Genomic DNA, 22,186 nt, shown 5'->3' on the forward strand with positions numbered 1-22,186 from the left:
ATGCGGGAGAGATAGAGAGGCAAATTACCACTGAGGAATGAAATATTGCAACGTTATCACTACGAAACTGAAAATCTCTCGGGCCAGATGGCTATCCTCCTGAAAATTTCACAAAATTTTGGCATGAACTAGCCCCCCTTATTATTGGACAAGTACAATGAATCGTTTGAATCTGGCCGTCACCCGCAAATGCTCAACCAAGCTTCAATTTCTCTCCTCTTGAAAAAAGGCAAGGACCCTTTGTTGTCGTGCACTTCATATCGTCCTATTAGTCTGTTAAATGGGAATTTTAAATTATTATCCAAACTGCTGGCTTTACGTGTGGATACTATTCTCCCTTCTATTATTTATGCGGATCAAACTGGATTCATTTGGAATAGGCACTCCTTTTCGAATTTTTTGATATATTTTTAATATATTGTTTGATGTGCCTACTCTTCACACTGAAGAGGCAGTGATATCTATAGATGCTCAAAAGGCATTTGACCGTGTGGAGCATAAAAATCTATTTTATGTCCTGGAGAGATTTGGTTTTGGTAACAGTTTTATTTAATGAATTAAGCTCCTATATTCATCTCCTGAGGCCTTGGTCAGGACAAATAGTTTTCAATCTGAATATTTTTGCCTTTACATTTTCACGCCGCAGGGTTATTAGCCCGTGAGTCCATTGCTTTTTGCTGTTGCCATTGAGCCTTTGTCAATAGCGCTTCGTACTAACCCGCTTATTATGGGCATATGTAAACAATATGTACAGGTGAAAGTCTTTCTCTATGCAGGTGACCTCCTTCTATAAGTCTCGGATAGCTCCATCTCAGTTCCTTTCTGCCTTAAGTACTCCTCAAGCTTTTGGAAATGTTCTGGTTACAAAAAACATAATTTTCCCTTTAAAATTGCCATGCAAAGTTTCACATAATTGGGTGTCCAGGTCACACATACACTTGCAGAGCTTTATAAAGCCAACTTTGTAGGATCTGGGTTCAGTTTAAGCACTATTTTGGCTTACAGACTATTTCCAGTCTTTTACCCATCACTGTTAATCATGCTTTCCCTCCCTCTCTTGTCGATAATGCCTTTTTAAGATGGTCGAGTCTAGGGATCAACAACATTAATGATTTATACATTGACAGCACTTTTGCCTCTTTCCAGCAACTTTGTGATACATTTTCACTCCTTTTTCAAACTTTTTTGGATATCTACAGATACAAAGTTTTGTTTGTAATACTTTCTTTAGATTTCCAGACTTACCGACTGACGCAGTTTCAGATGTGTTTTTGCTTCCAACTTTAAAAATATCAATTACACGTATTTATTATCAAATTTGTCTTTTACGCCCTGAGTCTCTAAAGTCAATTAAGTCACTTTGGGAGGAGGATTTAAGAGTGACCCTATCTGAGGATAGCTGGACAGAGATTTTAAGTAGAGTTCCTAAGTCTTCTATTTATGCAAGACACAGCCTCATCCAATGCAAACTAATACATCGTACTTATCATACCAAGGTTCGACTAGTTAAGATGTATGAAGAAATATCTCAATTGTGTGATCGGTGCCAACAGTCTCCAGCTAACTTAAAACATACTGTATGTTCTGGCCCTGCCCATCCATGTGCAGTTATTGGACAGAAATGTTTAATACTTTGTCTTTAATAATTTAATAATGATTGAACCAAATCTTATTCGGGGTAGCCTATCTGTCATCTTTTCTCAGCAAATCTAAAAAGAATCTGGTAGCATTCACAACTTTTTTAGCTTGAAGACTTATTGTGCCTATCTGGAAGGCTGCAGCGCCTCTCTGCTGCACCCGCTGGATCAGAGATATTCTTTATTTCCTTAATTTGGAGAAAATTAGGCTGACGCTGAATGGTTGTTCTGTAAAATTTCAAGAAGTATGTGGTGCTTTCTTAAAATATGTCAAGAAGAATGATCTCCAGTTTATCCCCGATTGAGACATTGTTGGATAATTGATGAGCCTTTTGTTTGCTTTTGTTTATTGCTGTACCAGGTTCAGACCATTCGGAAGTGCAGTTGTCTGTCGCTTCATATCAATATTTGCCTGTACTTACTTGACTGATTTTTTTTTGTGAGTGGGGGAAAAAAAGAACATTTGATTTGTATTGTATTTTTTTTTTGTTAACCGTGTGTTAAAAACATTTCAATAAACAAATGTTAGAAAAAATAAATTCTAACTAGACCATTCAAGAGGCCCTTTTCTAGTTCAACAAGTACTACATAAAGGGTCCGTGAGTTAGCTCTGCTGAGGGGGGGTTTTCATCAAGCTTCAATCAATACTATGCCTGTCAATCAATTTGATTAAACTTGAAGACATTTTGTTTTCATTGTAAACATTTGTCATTCCTTTTATTGAAGCTTCACAGCTTTATCATCTGTCTCTCTGATTGATGTGCTGTGATGTGCGCCGATTATAAGCCTATTGACAAGATGCTCTCACACGTGCATAGAAGTGAATCTCAATACAGTATGTCACTTATTGATCTGGCTTCAACTGAGTTCATCCCTTTGATTCATTGTGTCACGGCCGAGCCCTCCTCTCTGATGATTAAGTACTGACAGTTTGCAGCAACAAGTATTGTCATTTTAGTGGCCGCAGAATGTAGTTTTTGCATAGCAAAACATACCTACAGTAACCTGGCTTCCTTGTTGACAAATACAGGTGGTCTGTGTAGAAAGATGCAGGCTAATTACAGTCATCCAACAAGCTGATGCCACCTGCCGCAGATGTTACACACACTCACTGATAACACACTAAAGCCCACGATCAGCTTTTTTTCCCTCTTTTTTTTTTTTTTTTTTACCACACCAGCAGTTTCCAAAGCCTTGTGTAAAGGCTGACTTTTAAAAATGGAAATATTACCAGCAATAAACTGTGTTTGTAGAGTGTTTTTTATGCAAGTTAGAGAGCGCAAGTGAGAGAGTAACCATTCTTAAAAAACTAACAAAATTACTTTTGCTGCATTTTTGGATTATGTGTATGTGTTTAAGGTAATTGCACACAAATAAATTATCATATTTTATTTAAATGTGACTTTTTTGAAAATGCATTATGCCCATGCATTAAGCCCTCGAAAAGTCTGTTTTCTTCTATTTAAAGAACAGTTTTAGTACAAACTCCAATTAAATTGCTATGAGAGACAGGGTCTGTGTATTCACTGCTTTCTTATTAATGCTGAAATTTAGAGGAAGAATTTGAATGGCTCCAATTAGCATGAAAGTATATGACATGCACATTCCATACATGTATGTATTAATGCTGTACACACAATTAAACCATTCAGATATTATACACAAGAAGCTACACAAGACAACCTAACAGCAGACATGTGTCAACTGACCTGTGTGAAGCTGGCCCCCTTTGTCATTGCAAATATTAAAATACCACTGCTGTTCGTTTGTCCTACATTTGTGCTGGTTAAATAACAATGTTATTTATTGTGTATGTGTGTATCATATAACAGCAACATGTTATATGATAAGCTAATAGAGTTGAAATTAGAATGTTAAAACCTAGGCAGCACCACATAATTGTTCATGTAAAATAAAAAAATAAAACATTATTTTTGGATAACAAATGACAACAGGTATATTATTTTGTCAGTAATTGGCTAGCTAGTCAGCGGCTAATGCTAACACTTAACATTAGCCGTTATCTGGACTTCATCTTCTTGGTAAATCCTGATTAAACATCATATACCTAGAGTTTTTGAAGCGACTTTTATGGCACATTTTTTCCTTAAAAAAATATAAAAAGTTTACTCGGGTGCGAGAACTTTGATTTCATACTGTTGTGTTACACTAGCTTTAGGAAAATTACAGCAAATGTGTTCAATTCACGTATACCTTTTTGAATAAATTTGTCTGCTCAAATGTAAATTCAGTTGATATTTTGGTCTTGGGAACGCATGTTTCTTGTGTTTTATGTTCAAAGGAAACATGATGTAAACAAACTAATTAGTGTTTTACAGGACATGATTTGAAAAGAGCTGATTGTAAATATGGAATTTAACTTATTATTTTATATTTCTGTTTACAATCATGCTGTGTTGTTTTGTCTTAACGACCATTGATTGAAGTGACTAGGATGGCGGAAGCGATGACAAGTTGCTGGCACGGCCGCTCTACCAACCGAGCCACGCTGTCCCATTCAGCTAAAATTGAATGAGTCCCTTTGCCCTGAGAGAGGCAAAGGTCAAGCAAATCAGACCTCCTGTATAATGTGCAATATTTTGTTATACAAAAGTATTACATTATGTATACAAGCATACATGCTATCACGCTATATTGGAATTGAATAAGTAACTACTGAGTGTTATTTTGCAGCCAGACATACAAGCTGAAAAATTTATTTTCCTCTCTTCCTCCCCCAGGACCCATCCTTCCCCCTCCTCCTCCATGATAAGCTACAGGTCCCCAACAGCTCCCGCCGGGCATGGAATGAGCGCGACAGCCGCTGTGATGTGTGCGCCACTCACCTCAACCAGCTTAAACAGGAAGCCGTGCGCATGGTCCTCACCCTGGACCAGTGGGACTTGTCTCCCTCCTCGTCTCCGCCTCCCCTCTTTGGACGCTACACCTCCCAGGCAGCTTTAGGAGCATCTGGATCCCGGGAGTGGCCTTCGCCGTTCCTCCCGACATCTTCCTCGTCAGCTGCTGCTGCCGCCGCTACGCTCCCTACTCGCTCCTCGTCCCCGTCGCCTTCCCCAAGTCCAGGCCAGACCCCGACTCCCACCCCCACCCCCAGTCACGGACCACCTCCAACAGGTCACGAGAGTCCCACAAACCAGCAAAGTCATGGTGCAGGGCTCCGACCGGGGTCCAAACCCAGCTCATTGGGACTTGGAGGTGGGGTGGAAAGACGGAACGGGTCACCCGGTTCTGGAAAAGCAGCTGCGACCCAAGTGAGTGCAATGAACAGTCCTGGGAATAGCAGTGCAAACAGCAGCAACAACACAGCACGCCTACAACACCTAAATAGAACTAATGGAGGAGTCACACTATATCCATACCAGGTAGGCTAACTTTACATTTATCCTATTTCCTCACATAGTAGGCAGGCATTTATTTAAAGTAAGCTATCTATTTAATAGGCCTTTACCTGTATACATGCTTATGTAAAGGTGGGACTATACCCACTGCTCTCTGCTCTCACCATCAATCATTTGTTCCTGAGGGCTAATATTTGTTCAAGTGAAGATTAATTGAGGCCTGGCATCTATTGTAGCAAAGGCCTCATTTTAACAAAACAGTGGTACCAAAACCGAATTCTACGAAAACCAAAACAATGTTTCCCTTAGAAAATAATGTAAATCCCAGGAATCGTTCCAAACACCCAAAAGTGATAACACAAACCAATTTTCTTATGGAACAATGCGAAAGGCATATCAATCACAAATTAGATGGATAAACATTTACCATCACTTTTACCTTCATTAAAAACTGTTGTTGGCAAAGACGACAATGAGCAGCATCGACTGATGCAATCAACTGATGACAATCATCAGAATGTGGAATACGGCACACCACGTCACACAGTCCTGACTACACAATTCCACAACAGTATGCTACAATTAGCAACTTTCGTTGGCTCCATGGTGGGTTATTTTGCAGCCGTAATCAATAAGAAAGCGCGGAAGGAAGAAAGGAGATAAATGTGGAGTTCTTCGATGTTTTGATTGATTGATTGATTGAAACTTTTATTAGTAGATTGCACAGTGAAGTACATATTCCGTACAGTTGACCACTAAATGGTAACACCCGAATACGTTTTTCAACTTGTTTAAGTCGGGGTCCATGATACAGATATATACTATCATCAGGGCCGGCCCGTGGCATAGGCCGTATAGGCAAATGCTAAGGGCGCCGTCCATCAGGGGGCGCCACGCCAGTGCCACAAAAAAAGTTGGTACTATTATTTCTAAATACAAAAAATAATCCCACGTTAATTAAAATGCAAAGTAAAGCCTATTTAATAGAAATATTATTTGTTACAACATTACGCCCCCCCCCCCCCCCCCCGCACGGTGGGCCCCCTCCCTTCCCGTATCATGACTCTTTTTGGACATCACCACATCAAAAAATCAACACAAGATGTCAAAACGGCCAAAACTGTCAGGTGCCCAGGGAAGAAAAAAGAGAAAAGAAGAGGAGTAGAAACGAGAAAAGACAGAGGTAGCAGGTAGGTAACGTACGCCTACATGAAATTATTTGTCTGTTACAGAATGTGATAGTAACCTGGCTTTTTAGCATTAAGCTAATGTTACATAATTCGGCAATTGCTAATCAATAAATAGCTAGTTCTGTTTTAACGTCGGGTTAATATTGTGGAGTGGGCTAAATTGTTATGGAAAATAATAATGTAACGTTAGGTAATTACAGTACTCCCACCTTACATTCCTCAGGGACATTTGTATTAGATCTTTTAAGCAGGTGTTTTTTGTTTACATTGTTATTGCCTTCTGGTTAGCTAATGTTTGCCCTGCAGGTAATAGTCACTTGTCCACCCCTTTATATATTAGGTATAGTTGTAAGTAAAAAAAAAAGGTCAAAGACAAAGCTATTCGGTTTCTTGTGAGTATATACACTTCACTGCCGATGCAGTCACTGGTGACGTTGGACCAATCAAACAGAGCCAGGTGGTCACATGACCTGACTTAAACAAGTTGAAAAACTTATTGGGGTGTTACCATTTAGTGGTCAATTGTACGGAATATGTACTGTACTGTGCAATCTAATAATAAAAGTTCAAATCAATCAATCAAAAGTGTGAAGGAAAAAAGATACCGTCAAAAGCCTCAAGACTGGCCGCACATGAGGACGTTCCTGTCTTCACAATAAAAGTGCCGCGCCATCGCGCCTGCGCTTTCAAAACAAGAGTCTCCGAAAGCCAGCGTAAACAAGCTAGCAAGCTACGGAGTTTGACACCAATATATTTCTTGTAAAGTGTATAAAAACGAATATGGAAGCTGGACAAATAGGATGCCAAAAACCCACCACTTTCATGTGGTATTAGACAGAAAGGAGGAACTTTTCTTCTCCTGCATTTGAAAACGTGGACGTTATCATCACGACTGTCTGATTACAATCAACGCAAGTCATCAGAATCAGGTAATACACCAACTTATATTCTAGTCTTCATTAAAGAAAGGAATCTATATGTTAAACATGCATGTATATTCATTAAAACACCTTTAACATGTAAACAAAAACAGCAAAATAAATACTTATAAATTATATACTGTATATATCAATGTATATGTATGTGTATATATATATATATATATATATATATATATATATATATATATATGATATGAGTGTGTATGTTACTCATCAGTTACTCAGTACTTGAGTAGTTTTTTCACAACATACTTTTTACTTTTACTCAAGTAAATATTTGGGTGACTACTCCTTACTTTTACTTGAGTAATAAATCTCTAAAGTAACAGTACTCTTACTTGAGTACAATTTCTGGCTACTCTACCCACCTCTGGTGGAAAGGAGGGTGTTAGTTTAGGGTTGAACTTGCCTTGAGGTGTTCTTTTAGTGCGGTTGTTCACACAGAAAGTAGGGCTGGGCGATATATCGAGTTTGTAAGATATATCGATATATTTTTAAACAAGATATGAATTAAGAAAATATCGTAATATCGATATAATTTATTTCACGTTAAAATTACCTTATTTGTTGTGTTCCTTGTTCACCCCCTCAATGGGCTACTAAACCCCTCCCTTTCCTTCTTCAAAGACGTGCGTGCATGTATAAGAACATCCATGATTGGTTGGTTGTTTACGATGATGAGTCACGATTGGTTAGAAACAGGCCAATCAGAGGCAAGATCGGGCGGGTCATCGAACCAGGAAGAGAATTAAAAAAGTGCCTGCCTGCAAATGTATTTTTTTTAAATCTGAGTTTGATTCATTTTGTATTATTTGCACAGCTGTGTTATTTATTTTACGGAGAAATAATCATTTTCTATTTTATTTATGTTATGTAATTCTGTGCTACTTAAACCCATCTTGACTAACTGGGTTAATAAAAGTGCCACTGACTGTTTACAGTACAGTTGTCATTCACTTCAATTTCACTGAATATCGCTCAAAAATTAATATCTTTATATGTATACTTTCACCGGAAAATATATCGAATATCGAGTTTAAGTGAAAATATATCGCGATATAATTTTTCGTCCATATCGCCCAGCCCTAACAGAAAGCTAAAAGAAGAGAAGCAGTACGTTGAGGTACAAAGCAAAGCAAAGCAAAGTGATCCTGGCATACAAAGCATCCTGATTGGCAACCAGTGGCAGGTGTGTCCTAATTGCCACTTAGGAACAGGTGAGGGAGTTAGCGCTCAGACTAGAGAAGTAGTGGCAAGTAGTGAATTTTAGCTATGGCAGTTAGTGAGATTGCGGGGCACTTGTTGCTACGTGTCTACCGATGATCATGTGGGTGAGGACTCGGAGGTAGAGCAGTGTGACATGGACGTAATTACTTCTAAAACATCATCTTTTTCGCCACTGACTGTTCTCTGCTTTTTCGTCCACCATTTACTTCAGCGGCTGTCTGTTTTGGCGAAGAATTGTAACATAACTGTTACCGTTGGATGACATGGCTTGAGTGATGAACGCGACCTGATTGTTCAGACTGCAGTTACTTCGGATACATATTTGATTTGTAACCACAAACGAAAGAGGCCATGGTTAGATTTGAAAAAAATCTGAATTGTACTTTTTACATTGACATAAAAAAATAGATATCGGTCACATATGAGCAAAAAAAATCTGAATTGACCTGCAGTGCGGACTTACAGTAGCTTAAAGGGGAACAGCACTTTTTTTTTTAGTTTTACCTATCATTTACATTATGAGAGACATACTGATTTAATGCATTCTAAATACAAAATAATCGTAAAAAAAGGCAGCTTACAGCGGAGCTAATGGGAGCTCCTCTATAAAATCCAATAAATAACAATACTCCATTTACATTTTGCGACTTACATCTTAACCAAGTATTAGTGATATTGTCATTATAAACGCTAACGCAGACAAACTATTTATAGTGGCGACGTAATCACTTCCGTGTCTCCCTATGTTTACATCATCGAGTGGTCTGCCGTTTCCTCGCTGTAAGTTTAACGTAGATCATAAATCATGCCTCTCACCTGGACTGTAGATGGCTGAGGATATAATCCGACAAGTTGGGACACTTTGACCGCCATATAGGACCTGGAACTGGCGAGTACGACATGAAAAGTGTTTGTTCCCCCAGCACCCTACACTCCGTTTCTTAACGAGGATTATGAGACATTTTTCATCTAAATGGGAATATATGAACATTCTAGCAGTCGGCATCCTAATGACAGCAGACCGTATACAGTAAGTGATGTTTTATTATGTTTGTTGGCTCTCATGAAGTCTGCTGTGAGCAGAAATCAGTGATGAAGAAAAAAATGTGATGCGTTTTTTAAATTATTGCGCCACGTATGCATAAAATGATCACAGTAGTTCATAATAAATATTAAAGTTTATTATAAATGTGCCGGTTACTACATTACATATATACTTACATCATGTGTACAAAACCCTAATGGAGATATTTGGATGTTTTTAAAGGCTCTATAGCAGTGGTTCTTAACCTTGTTGGAGGTACCGAACCCCACCAGTTTCATATGCGCATTCACTGAACCCTTCTTTCGTGAAAAATAAAATGATGTTTTTTTTTCAAATTCAAGACAAAGTTTAAGACTTTAGTATAGGGAACATATTCTAAGTAACAAAGACTTAATTTAGAGTTTTTTTGGACAATAGGGGAACATATTCTAAGTAACATAGACTTAATTTAGAGTTATTTGGTTAGGGTTAGGGCCAGGGTTAGAGGGTTAGGGTCATAATAAGGCCATGCCGAATAAGGCATTAATAAGTACTTAATAATGACTAGTTAAGAGCCACTATGTTACTAATTTGCATGTTAATAAGCAACTAACTAATGGTGAATATGTTCCAGAGGTGGGACCAAGTCATTGTTTTGCAAGTCACAAGTAAGTCTCAAGTCTTTGCCCTCAAGTCGGAGTCAAGTCCCGAGTCAAGACAGGCAAGCCCCGAGTCAAGTCCAAAGTCAAGACTGGAAAGTCTCAAGTCAAGTCCTAAGTCCTGCATTTTGAGTTTCGAGTCCTTTCAAGTCCTTTTAACCACAGACTAATATATTAACACAGATTGTGTATGCTTTTCAAACGCTGTATTTATTTATTAAAACAAGTGCATTTTAAATTGCAGGAAAGAAAATTGTGCTGACATTGCACTTTATAATAGCACTATTAACCAGTCATTTTAAACATTAACTCATTCCTTTACAGAACAAACACATTGAAAAATAAAGTGCAAATGTACTTATTTGTACAAAAGTGTTAACATTGAAAAAACATGACATATACGTGAACATAACAAAAAAGTTGTACTTTTTATATGTCAGGGCCCTATGCTGCATTGCATTTGCAAAAGACCAAATTAGCCAAGAGTCTGTCAGTCATTTGTGCACGATGGGGGCGTAGTATGATGCCACCATGGCTGAAAACTCGCTCCACTGGAGCACTGGAGGCAGGCACTGCCAAGACTCTCATGGCCACTCGGAACAGTGAAGGAAGAGTCTTCATGTTCAATGCCCAGAACAAAAGGGGGGAGAGAGTTGTTTTGGGTTGGTGCACTACTTGTAAGTGTATCTTGTGTTTTTTATGTTGATTTAATTAAAAAAAGAAAGAAATTTTTTTTTCTTGTGCGGCCCGATACCAATCGATCCACGGACCAGTACCGGGCCGCGGCCCGGTGGTTGGGGACCACTGAGGTAAACAACCAACAGTATGTCAGAAAGCTAGCTAAAACGGTACACATATTCATAATATAGTATACATTTTAACTGACCTTTATTTTACTATTTTTGTCTTTTTTTAGGTGGCTAAAATACGCGGTGCTGCTGACCGGCGTCTAACGTTACGTGTGATATATTGACTAACGTAACCCTGCTTAAAAAAAATCACTGAACAAAAAGTATGAATAAGGTAGTGAACTGCAACAGATTCCCGTGTTTGCAATAACGTTATAACGTTAGCAGTGAGTTTACAGCCTCACTGATTTAACTACACAGCATATAAAAGTCATGTTACTTAGCCAATAAACGTTATCTTTCATTCAAAACTTATCGTTCTTTGTGCAACTTCAAATGCCGGACGAAGTTGGAAGTTGTTGCCTCTCCATCAGTAATTTTCGAACCGCATGTGTTGCATACTGCAAACCGTTTTGTGTTGACCACCTCGTAATTTTTATACCCAAACAAAATTATTTTAGGTATAATTTTTTGTTCACTGGCGTGTGGTTTGGACATGTCTTCTTCCTTGGTTGTCCTGCAATTTGATTGGATGAATGCTGTGTGATGAAAACAAAGTAGATCTAATTTGATTGGCTGTTGTACTGAGACCACACCAGCTGACACACGCAACGCTGATAGACAAGTACACAATGAAAAATACGGGGCGCTCCCGAATAACTTTTTCATCTTTGGGTTTTGGGGAAAGTAGCAAGTCATGTCAAGTCATGTCAATTCAAAAGGCTCAAGTCCAAGTGAAGTCACAAGTCATTGATGTTAAAGTCTAAGTCGAGTTGCAAGTCTTTTTACATTTTGTCAAGTCGAGTCTAAAGTCATCAAATTCATGACTCGAGTCTGACTCGAGTCCAAGTCATGTGACTCGAGTCCACACCTCTGATATGTTCCCCATACTAAAGTGTTACCATGTTTTTTTAATGGTGCACAAAATGAACCGTGCATGAACATCACCTTGTTCAAACAACAAAACCAACACAGTGCATAAACTCACAACAAATTACACACCTGCAAATCAGTCTGACTTCTGCTGTTGCCGTATCCGTAATACGCCGATAGGGAGAAGTTTTTATTTACACGATGAGATAGGGAGAAGTTTTTATTTACACGATGAGTCGGGTGTGTCTTGATCTCCGCCAAACCCCTGAGCTCGACTCACCGAACCCATAGGGTTTGATCGAACCCAGGTTAAGAACCACTGCTCTATAGGCAGCATTAAACGGCTCACATAGGCTCCATTGCAAGCGACCTTTGATCTAATTTATTTAATATTTAGAATGCATTTTAAAAAATCCATCTGTCATCATGTCTTTCATAATGATTGTGAACGATAGGCAAAATTACACATGCATAATAAAGATGTCGGTTCTTTGTTTGGACACTCCTTTAGGGGAATGATACGTGGCCAAATGGACGATAACCGAAACAGTGTATGAAAATTGCCAAATATTTTGACAATAATAATATGAAAACTTGGTCGTAGAAAACATTTACCGTAAGAGCTGCTATTATAGCTGAGCTGTATATTTGCGTTGGTTAATTGGAACTCGTAATAGCAGTAACATAATGTCATGTGGGCAGTCTGATACATTAGACATGTGAAGAAGAGCAACATCTAATGTGTTTACATTTGGGATTACGAATTCATTAACTGACAAGAGGTGATAATGTGCTTGTCATCTATAAGTAGTGTTGTCTCTTTCTCTACCCTCCTTTTATTTTAAAGCCATTCACTGGTCACTTCATTAGGTACACCCACGCCTCTACTGAGAACCAATGCAAGAGGACTGTAACATCAAAAACTGCAATTCATAATGCAGTATTGTACAGGAAGGAATGAGAATACAACACTGGCCAACTAATATAAAACTACACTGACCAGACAATTTATTATGTACATGTGCACAATCTAATCAACAAAAACTCTTGAAAGAGGTACAATACTTAATGCGTTTCATATGTAAATCTTTGACTCTTTTAAAATACAATTCTCCACCTTGTCTATAAACAAGAACCCAGAACACCTTATGAGGATGACTTTTTAAAGCCATCTATGAGATACAAAATGTCTCCTATTTTGCCTGTAAAGACAAAAGTGTTTTGGTGGAGACAGGAAGAGAACTAAAGGAGGAAGAAGAAGAAGAAGGGGAGAATGCCTGCAGTGATGAGTGGTCCAGAGGTGTATGGTAGAGAGACTCCAGGGGAAATCCTGAGGTGTGTGTGTGTGTGTGTGTGTGTGTGCGTGGGTGTGTGTGCACATGTGTGTGGGTGTGTGTGTGGCCATGCAAACGTGTTCTACAGATGTAATAATTCATACCGTGATAATTAGAACTCTAGGGACTCTATGTCACACACCCCGGGTACCATCTCGTTTTACACACACACACACCCACACGCACGCATGCACGCACGCACGAACACACACCACACACACACACACAGGCTTTCTCTCTTCACTTATTTCTTATGCCTATTTATCTTGTCTTCCTCAAACTTTGGCTGCTTCGTATTAATTATATCGTCGCTGCTGCAGATTCCCATAGTTGTTCAGCTGTTAGTCCGTGCAGGATTTGAATGAGGTTGTTATCTAAAAATTGGTTTTATGCAATCGCTACACACTTGGTCAGAAATATATGTATCTATTGTGGCTTGTCACAAAGTCTGATGGTTGTTAATAGCTCAAGTACAAAGGAATATTGTTGTTATCAAGAAAAATTAAAACGTTATAACAAATAATTATCATATAATTCAAGAATAAAATGTTGACAAGTAAATGTCAAAACTATTACATAAACTCAAAACAACCTCTCTCTAGGGATCGGCCTATTGATTGTGTAATATCATTCAATGTTACGCACCATTATTTATTTTAACACGTTTGGACTGTTTATTCTCATATTGTAAATTTCTAGCTTTTTTTTCATTATAATATAATGACTTAATTTTCATAAAGTTCTTATTAGATTTTTTTCTTGTTATAATAAAACAATGTTTGTCTAATTATTGAAATTATATTTTGTTGTATTTCAACTTATAAACAATTTTACCCACATAATACAACAACTTTATTGCCCTCGGGATGTGTGGTACACAATGCTGCCTTCTGTGCAGACTAAAGGGTTGTATGTAATAAAACATATATGCTGATCATCAGAACACCTATAATACTGGGAGGAAGAGATGCAAATATTATTATTTAGCACTTGCAATGTGATTAATCAAGACTGAAACTATTTGCGGCTGCTTGTGTCAATGTTTAACACATCTGGAAGGTACGTGCAAACTGGCTAAGCCACAGTCATTCTCGCCACAATGACTGCGGCTAATTTGCACGTGCAAAACCACATGTGCAAATTAGAATATTCTGTGCACTATTAGTGGGCGTGATGCATGTTAGTTAGTTTAGTCTTTATTTGAAGGGACAATGCACAGAGACATTAGGATCAAAGACAGATATGTTCTGCACCAGATTGTAGCTAAATAGCTAATTTCCTACTGAGACTCTGTGTAGAATTAATAACAAGTGCAAAACTGGTGCAGACCGCCCTACTTAAATGAGGTTTTTGCTTTCATTTAGCGGCTTCACCATGGAAACACTTGTTTCCCTCCACATTCATGTTATCATGCTCTCCAACATATGGGGTTTTGCAATGTTGTTGAAAAAAAATGAGGCAATTGGTGCAATGACAGACACCGAAGAGAGACCATCTTTCATGCACATGTCAACATATTTGGACTGTCTGAAATGGAAATATCAGACATATTGTCTGTCCAGGAATTCCACCTTGAGCTGATGGCTGATTTTGGTGTAAGCAGACACCGAAATTAATCAAAATATCTCTTACATGACAAAACTACATTTTCTTGTGTCTGCATCATTCAAGAGCACCATTGAAGTTTGTGCCGGTGTCTCCCAGAGCGCACTTTCAGCGTGCTAAAAAGTGAGTTCTGTTGTAGATCGAACTGGAGGAGCGCTTCCACATTATATTGCTCAGAAAAGGTGTCACAGATTATAGTTGTGTGTTGCATGATCCACAACATAACAATACACTAAGGCAGGGGTCACCAACCTTTTTGAAACCAAGAGCTACTTCTTGGGTACTGATCAATGCGAAGGGCTACCAGTTTCCATCCATCCATTTTCTATCGCTTATTCCCTTTGGGGTCACGGGGGGCGCTGGAGCCTATCTCATCTACAATCGGGCGGAAGGTGGGGTACACCCTGGACAAGTCGCCACCTCATCGCAGGGGCTACCAGTTTGATACACACTTAAATAAATTGCCAGAAATAGCCAATTTGCTCAATTTACTTTTAACTCTATGTTATTATTAATAATTAATGATATTTATCTTTGTGGAAACACTGATCATCTTAATGATTTCTCACAATAAATATATATAGAAACAGATAAATATCAATATGCAACACTTTATTTTTATATTTTCTCTAAGTGCACATTTTTCAAATTGAACATTTTCAAATGATCACTTCTAAGACAGTCTTGTGAAATCACAATATCCTATTTTAACTAGCTAGCCACTAACATTTTTTTAACAAATCATGAATTACTTTGCACCATGTTTGTACAAATAAAAACTCATGTAAAATACAAAAGTCAACTCTCAAATTTTTAAATAAATCATGTCACACTTTGAACTGGACACCAAATCTGTTATCTGTTTCTTTGTCAGTTAGTGAAGACCAAGTCTTTAAAATATTTTCTTGGATTCTTAGAATTAAAAATGTCGAGCAGAGCGAGACCAGCTTGCTAGTAAATAAATAAAATTTAAAAAAATAGAGGCAGCTCACTGGTAAGTGCTGCTATTTGAGCTATTTTTAGAACAGGCCAGCAGGCTACTCATCTGGTCCTTACGGGCTACCTGGTGCCCGCGGACACCGCGTTGGTGACCCCTGCACTAAGGGTTGGAGCATGACGGATGGGGAAAGCAAGTAGTACATGCAAAAACCTCATTTAAATAGATCTGTCTGCACCACTTTTGCACTTGTTGCGCACGCAGTCTTAATGCTCCACTGTGCTACAGCGTCCGCTCTAAGCATAGCTTTATGATGGCGTCGTGATGTACCCTCGTCATGCTCTTGAACATGTGATTTGCAATTCTCTTCTAAAACGCTAAAGGGCAGTGTCTCCTGATGGAGCAGCCACAGTGGTCGTTAACTATGAATATTTACCTTCATCTGTATTAGTGATCAATGACGACCGCTACATCCAGATTGTTGTTGGCGAGGGAACACATTTTTCAGAGATCAGATTAATTATATGTTTTGCTCATGTACCCCAGCAAAGGACTGTGGAACCGCTGACGAGTTGTGGCAGAGGACGGGCAAATTTGCAATGCTTTTCGGCCCTTTACAAAATTACTAATATTCAGCTTCAATTTACTTTGATTCAGGGTAGTTTTTAGCTTATATAAACGACATGCACATTTATAAAGATCAATATGTAAAATGTAACTCTATGAGTACAGTGTTTACTGTATCTCATTTGATTGTGCAGGTGTACCTAATAAGGCGTTGTAGGAGTATATTGTGTTTTGATACAGTCAATGAGCATGTGGTTCCTGCAGGTGCACGTCTTTGTTAGAGATAGTGTCCCTGCTGCTGGGCGGTGTGCAATGTCAATGTTTCTGCTGTAAATTATGACAGTTATGGTGGTTCAGCGGGAGGGGAGGAAAAAGAGCAGGATAATAAATCACCCGTGTTTACACTCACCTCTGAGAGACGGCAAACTATGGCAGGGGGGTGCTGCCACATAGATGATCGAAAGACGGTTTGTGAATCATAAGGAAAGCTTACAATATTGGAGAGTCTACAAAAAGACGCTGAGGGAGTTCCTATGGGCAGAAAAGAGCACATTAGGGAAAATGTTCATAGTTTTTAACCTGTCTTTTAAGCATACTTGCCAACCTTGAGACCTCCGATTTACGGGGGGGGGGGGGCGTGTTTGGGGGCGTGGTTAAGAGGGGAGGAGTATATTTACAGCTAGAATTCACAAAGTCAAGTATTTCATATATATATATATATACATATATACACAAGAAATACTTGACTTTCAGTGAATTCTAGCTATATATATATATATATATATATATATATATATATATATATATATATATACATATATAAATAAGAGAAAAACTTGAATTTCAGTGTTCATTTATTTTCACATATACACACACATAACACTCATCTACTCATTGTTGAGTTAAGGGTTGAACTGTCCATCCTTGTTCTATTCTCTGTCACTATTTTTCTAACCATGCTGAACACCCTCTCTGATGATGCATTCTGCTTCATCTCCTTGTTGTGTGCGCAGTTGTGCACTGCACTCTCTAAAAGCCGTAGATGTTATTGTCACATATGCATGTACAGTAGATGGCAGTATTGTCCTGTTTAAGAGTGTCACAAGATTGCTGTTTACAGCAGATGAACTGCTTTACGGTAGACGAAAACGTGACTGCTGTTGTTGTGTTGTTAACGCGCTGGGAGGACGTTAATGAAACTGCCTAACAATAAACCCACATAAGAAACCAAGAACTCGCCCTCGACCATTCTACAGTTATAACGTGATTGGGCAGGCACGCTGTTTATATTGTGGGAAAGCAGACGTGAAAACAGGCTGTCGACACGTCACTCAGGTCCGCATGGAGCTGGAGGAGGCGTGGCCTCCAGCTCCACCTGAATTTCGGGAGATTTTCGGGAGAAAATTTGTCCCGGGAGGTTTTCGGGAGAGGCGCTGAATTTCGGGAGTCTCCCGGAAAATCCGGGAGGGTTGGCAAGTATGCTTTTAAGTGCCAGAATCATAAGTTAAAAATGATTAAGGACATTGAATGTTGTCTGCCTTGCTGTGTTGGCCCTGCAATGAGGTGGCTACTTGTCCAGCACCCCCGTCACTCCGAGAGGGACAAGCGGTAGAAAATGGATGGATGGATGACGAAGTGTTAAAGCAATAGTATGAATATTTGGATGCTACATTAAGGGCCTGATCTACAGTAGTAAAGGTTTGCGTGTATTAATACACGTACAAACTTGATATCAAAGCTGATCTACTAAACTTGTGCGCAATTCATTAGCGTGCCTGTCTTCATGAATATTCAAAATATATGCTGATCATCAGAACGCCCACAATACTGGGAGGAAGAGATGCAAATATAATCATTCAGCACGCACAATGTGATTTATCAATGCTGATCACTGTTCTATGGGCCCAATCTCGCGTCTTTATTTAGCACATCTGAAAAGTATGTACAAACTGAGAAAGTTGTATTATTTTTTTATTTGCATACACAGAAAGAGAGAGAGAAAAAAAGAACAATATATGAACAATGTGAAGCAAAAACCTGTGCGGGACAGGTTAAAAAGACCCTAAGGTCTTGTGAAGTTACACACACACACGGTTGTGAGCAAAGAGGGGCTCGTGCCACTAAGACAGACGATGGACAGACAATCTTTCGACCGTGTGTGTCTCAACATATTTGGCCTGTAATATATACAAAATATTAGACATGTTGTCTATTCAGCCATATCAATTTAGAATGGTATTGCTGCTGTATGACCTAAGGCAGGCCTATTCAACTGGCGGCCCGCAGGCCACATCTGGCCTGCCAAAGCAGAACAACACCCAAATAGGCTTGATGAAACCATTCAAAACAGGGTTGCTAATGCAAGCAGTACTCCCGCCACCCCGCAGAGGCCAATAGCAAAGCATGTGTGTCACAATGAAGCAGCAGTGGTTGAGTAGAATAAGATGGCACTCTCGACGATGAAAAAAATCCAAATAAATCTAAAAAATCAACAACAAAAACAGCGGCCAGACAACAAAGTATAAATGTATTGAAATTGCTGACTTTGTGATATATGTTGAATTTGTGGTTGTGTTGTTTTTGGCTGTTTAACTTTGGCAATCAAAACTGGTATAATACATTTAGTGCTAAATTTGATCAGTAGAGGGCAATAAAGCTACACCTTAGGTTTAATTGTGTTAAACCACATGTGTTTGTTGTGTGTATAAACAGGATACCTTCTATTTTATTTATGTAAAATACACAATGGATATTATACTTTTGTAATGTTTAAATTTTTAGTCTTACAAACCTAAAAAAAGGAAGACGTACAAAGAAATAAAACTGGGAAGAAAAACAATTCCAAAGAAGGAAAATCAATCATCAAAAAAATGTTTCTTCATGTTGTGAACTGTCTGTCTAGCTGCACACGCTGGAAACGAGTAGCAAGGGCAGAATAATAAATGTATTGACAGTGCAGTGTGAAGAAAGCTGATCTGTTTACTTTATAAATAAGTAAACACAGCCTCAAAGGAATATGACCTGCGAAGGCACTTTCTAAAAAAACATCCAAATGTTGATGTCTGGCCCCTGAGACCTTGGGCTCTTGAAACTGTGGCCCTCTTCATTATGTAGTTGAATAGCCCTGACATAAGGGGTTGATTAAAACAAATTTGATTACACCGTTTTGGTGTCTGCTAGTGGTTTTTTTTCAAATGCCGTTCATTTTCCTATTTAGAAAACATGTTTGACAAATCTCTTGTCTGAAAAGACATATTTCAATAAACATTCTCTTGCGTTTGGATCATTTCAGGCGCATTAATGCACTGCTGTTTCTGCAGCGCGTCAGTGCGCTAAAAATAGTCTATGTTGTCTCAAGAGTGCGATTCTCTTTTGCAAAAAATGTGGTAAAGTTGATAAGTGCTGTTAGTTAATCAACATCACACGTGAAGGGCACAATAACATTAATGTGAAGGGCACATAGTGATTGACTTTTCAGTTGATCACGCAGAACACGCCCACTAATAGTATACACACAATTTTATAGTTTGCACGTGCTGTTTAGCGCGTGGTATTTGGATCTTAGTAGATCAGGCTTTATCTGTTTTATCTGTATGGAAAATTGACAATTCTTGGTTGAAAATTTAAAGTTTTTTTTTTTAAGTCCTTATAATACGGAATACAGAATTTGTGCTATTGCTATGACAACCTACCGGTATAGTGTTGGACCAGCAAAAACATCTCTCACATTGCAATAGCACTAACTTCTTGCGAACTTCACAGTTCAGAATAGCGTTCAGTATTGCACACAACTTTGTGTGCAATTGTAATCCAATTGTATATACTGTACAACAGTGCCTTAAATATACTGTGGGGAGCCGCAGAAAAAACACTGCTATTTATTGAATTAATGTTACATATTATACCTTTTAAAATGCAGACGTACCTCGAGATGCTAGTCGACCAGCTTAAGAGTTTTTTGGGATGTTAAGTGAAGTGAATTATATTTTTAATAGCGCTTTTCTCTAGAGACTCAAGGCGCTTTACATGGTGAAATCTCCATCTTTAAGCTACATTTAAACCAGTGTGGGTGGCACTAGGAGCAGGTGGGTAAAGTGTCTTGCCCAAGGGCACAACGGCAGTGACTAGGATGACAAAACGTAGATCAAATCTGGAACCCTCAAGTTGCTGGCACGGCCGCTCTATCAACTGAGCCACGCCGCCCTAATACAGCTGTCTATTGGCCAATTGTTATGCTTTAGGTTACGAGCAAACATTCGGATTATGAGCCATGAAACCACTAGTTGACATAGCAAATACCACAGTTAACCCCGTAAGAGCCGAGCAAAACATCCTGTGTTTTACTCGCTAGGTTTATTTTACATCTAGAGCAGGGGTAGGGAACCTATGGCTCTAGAGCCAGACGTGGCTCTTTTGATGACTGCACCTGACTCTCAGATAAATCTTAGCTGACATTGCTTAACACGATAAGTAATGAATAATTCCGGTGGTAATCGCAGTTTTAAAAATAATGTTCAAAATATAAAACATTCTCATGCATATTAATCCATCCATCCGTTTTTTTACCGCACCTGTTCAAAAAGTCGCATTAATGGTAAGAAGTATTTTATTTATTATTGGTTAGCTTCAAAATAACAATGTTATTAAAAAGAATAATAGATTTATTATACTCTAAAAATGTTGGTCTTACTTAAAAATGCACGCATTTAGTTGTAGTCAGTGTTAAAAAATATTATATGGCTCCCACGGAAATACATTTTAAAATATTTGACTTTCATGGCTCTCTTAGCCAAAAAGGTTCCCGACCTCTGATCTAGAGAGTGACATAACTTTGTTTGTCAACCATGGAAATGAATAAAGTGAGTGTGAAGGACAGAAAGTAGTGAGAAGAAGCAGATGATATTCACTGAATTAAAGACATTTCCAAAAGATTTAACCGAGCGTGGAGCCGACTCGGCACAGCACTGCTAATCCACACCCTACTGAAGCAGGAGAAGTCTAACGCCAGCCAAGGGTGTTTAAATAACATCACATTTATCCATTACAATATGGAGAAGCTGCTGACGGTGTGTTTAATGGAGCAGCAACTCAAAGGAAATATCATAAAAGTTCGCTCTCCAAAGTAAATCCTGTAAAGTATTATTACTTTACTTCATTAAACTACTGTAGTTGTTTGTTGTACGCTCTCTTTTATTGTTTTGATGTAGTATTTTTTTTAACTAAAAGTTTTTCTTTTTAAAAAGCGTGGTACAGGTAAAAGTGTGGTGTTTTATAGGGTCGACCACTGATTAGATTTATTTAAAGTCATTTCAATGGGTGACGCTGTTTCACAAACATGCAAGAACCAGTTCAACTTGTATCCTGAAGTACCATTGTACGTTTGTACATTGAAACTGTTGTTTCTCTGTTTGTGTTGCACTCAAATATGTTGATGTCTTTTTCTGTCTCCACTGACAACACAAAGACATTGAAAACATATTTGCAGTGTTTTGGGTTCTGTCCACTCTCTTTTAGCCTGATCTACAAAGATCCAAATAACACGTGCAAAACCGCATGTGCAAATTAGAAAATTCTGTGCACTACTAGTGAACGTGTTGCATGTTAGTTAGTTTAGTCTTTATTTGAAGGGACAATGCAGAGACATTAAGATCAAAGACAGATATGTTCTGCACCAGATTGTAGCTAAATAGCTCATTTCCTACTGAGATTTTGTGTAGAATTAATAACAAGTGCAAAACTGGTGCAGACCGCCCTACTTAAATTAGTTTTTTGCTTGTATTTAGCGGCTTCACCATGGAAACACTTGTTTCCCTCCACATTCATGTTATCATGCTCTACAACATGTGGGGTTTTGCAATGTTGTTGAAAAAAAAAATCACACATCCATAATCTGTATCACTTTTTCTGCAATACAGAATCACGATCTATACAACAGAAGCTATTTCTAGCACACAGAGGCACAGCACCGCAGCGTATTGACACGTC

The 22,186-nt window shown here is 38.5% G+C and overlaps 1 protein-coding gene across 1 annotated transcript in view; it reads left to right on the forward strand.

Annotated features, from left to right (window-relative positions):
- The window catches only part of kif26ba (kinesin family member 26Ba), a 168,754-nt gene that overhangs the window by 56,787 nt on the left and 89,781 nt on the right, over positions 1-22,186 (forward strand). Inside the window, exon 3 of the mRNA XM_061964360.2 lies at positions 4,379-5,020. Coding sequence (XP_061820344.2) covers positions 4,379-5,020 — 642 coding nt within the window. The remainder of the gene's footprint in view (positions 1-4,378; positions 5,021-22,186) is intronic.

Source organism: Nerophis lumbriciformis, linkage group LG06 (assembly GCF_033978685.3).
Source record: "Nerophis lumbriciformis linkage group LG06, RoL_Nlum_v2.1, whole genome shotgun sequence".
Classification (NCBI taxonomy): domain Eukaryota; kingdom Metazoa; phylum Chordata; class Actinopteri; order Syngnathiformes; family Syngnathidae; genus Nerophis; species Nerophis lumbriciformis.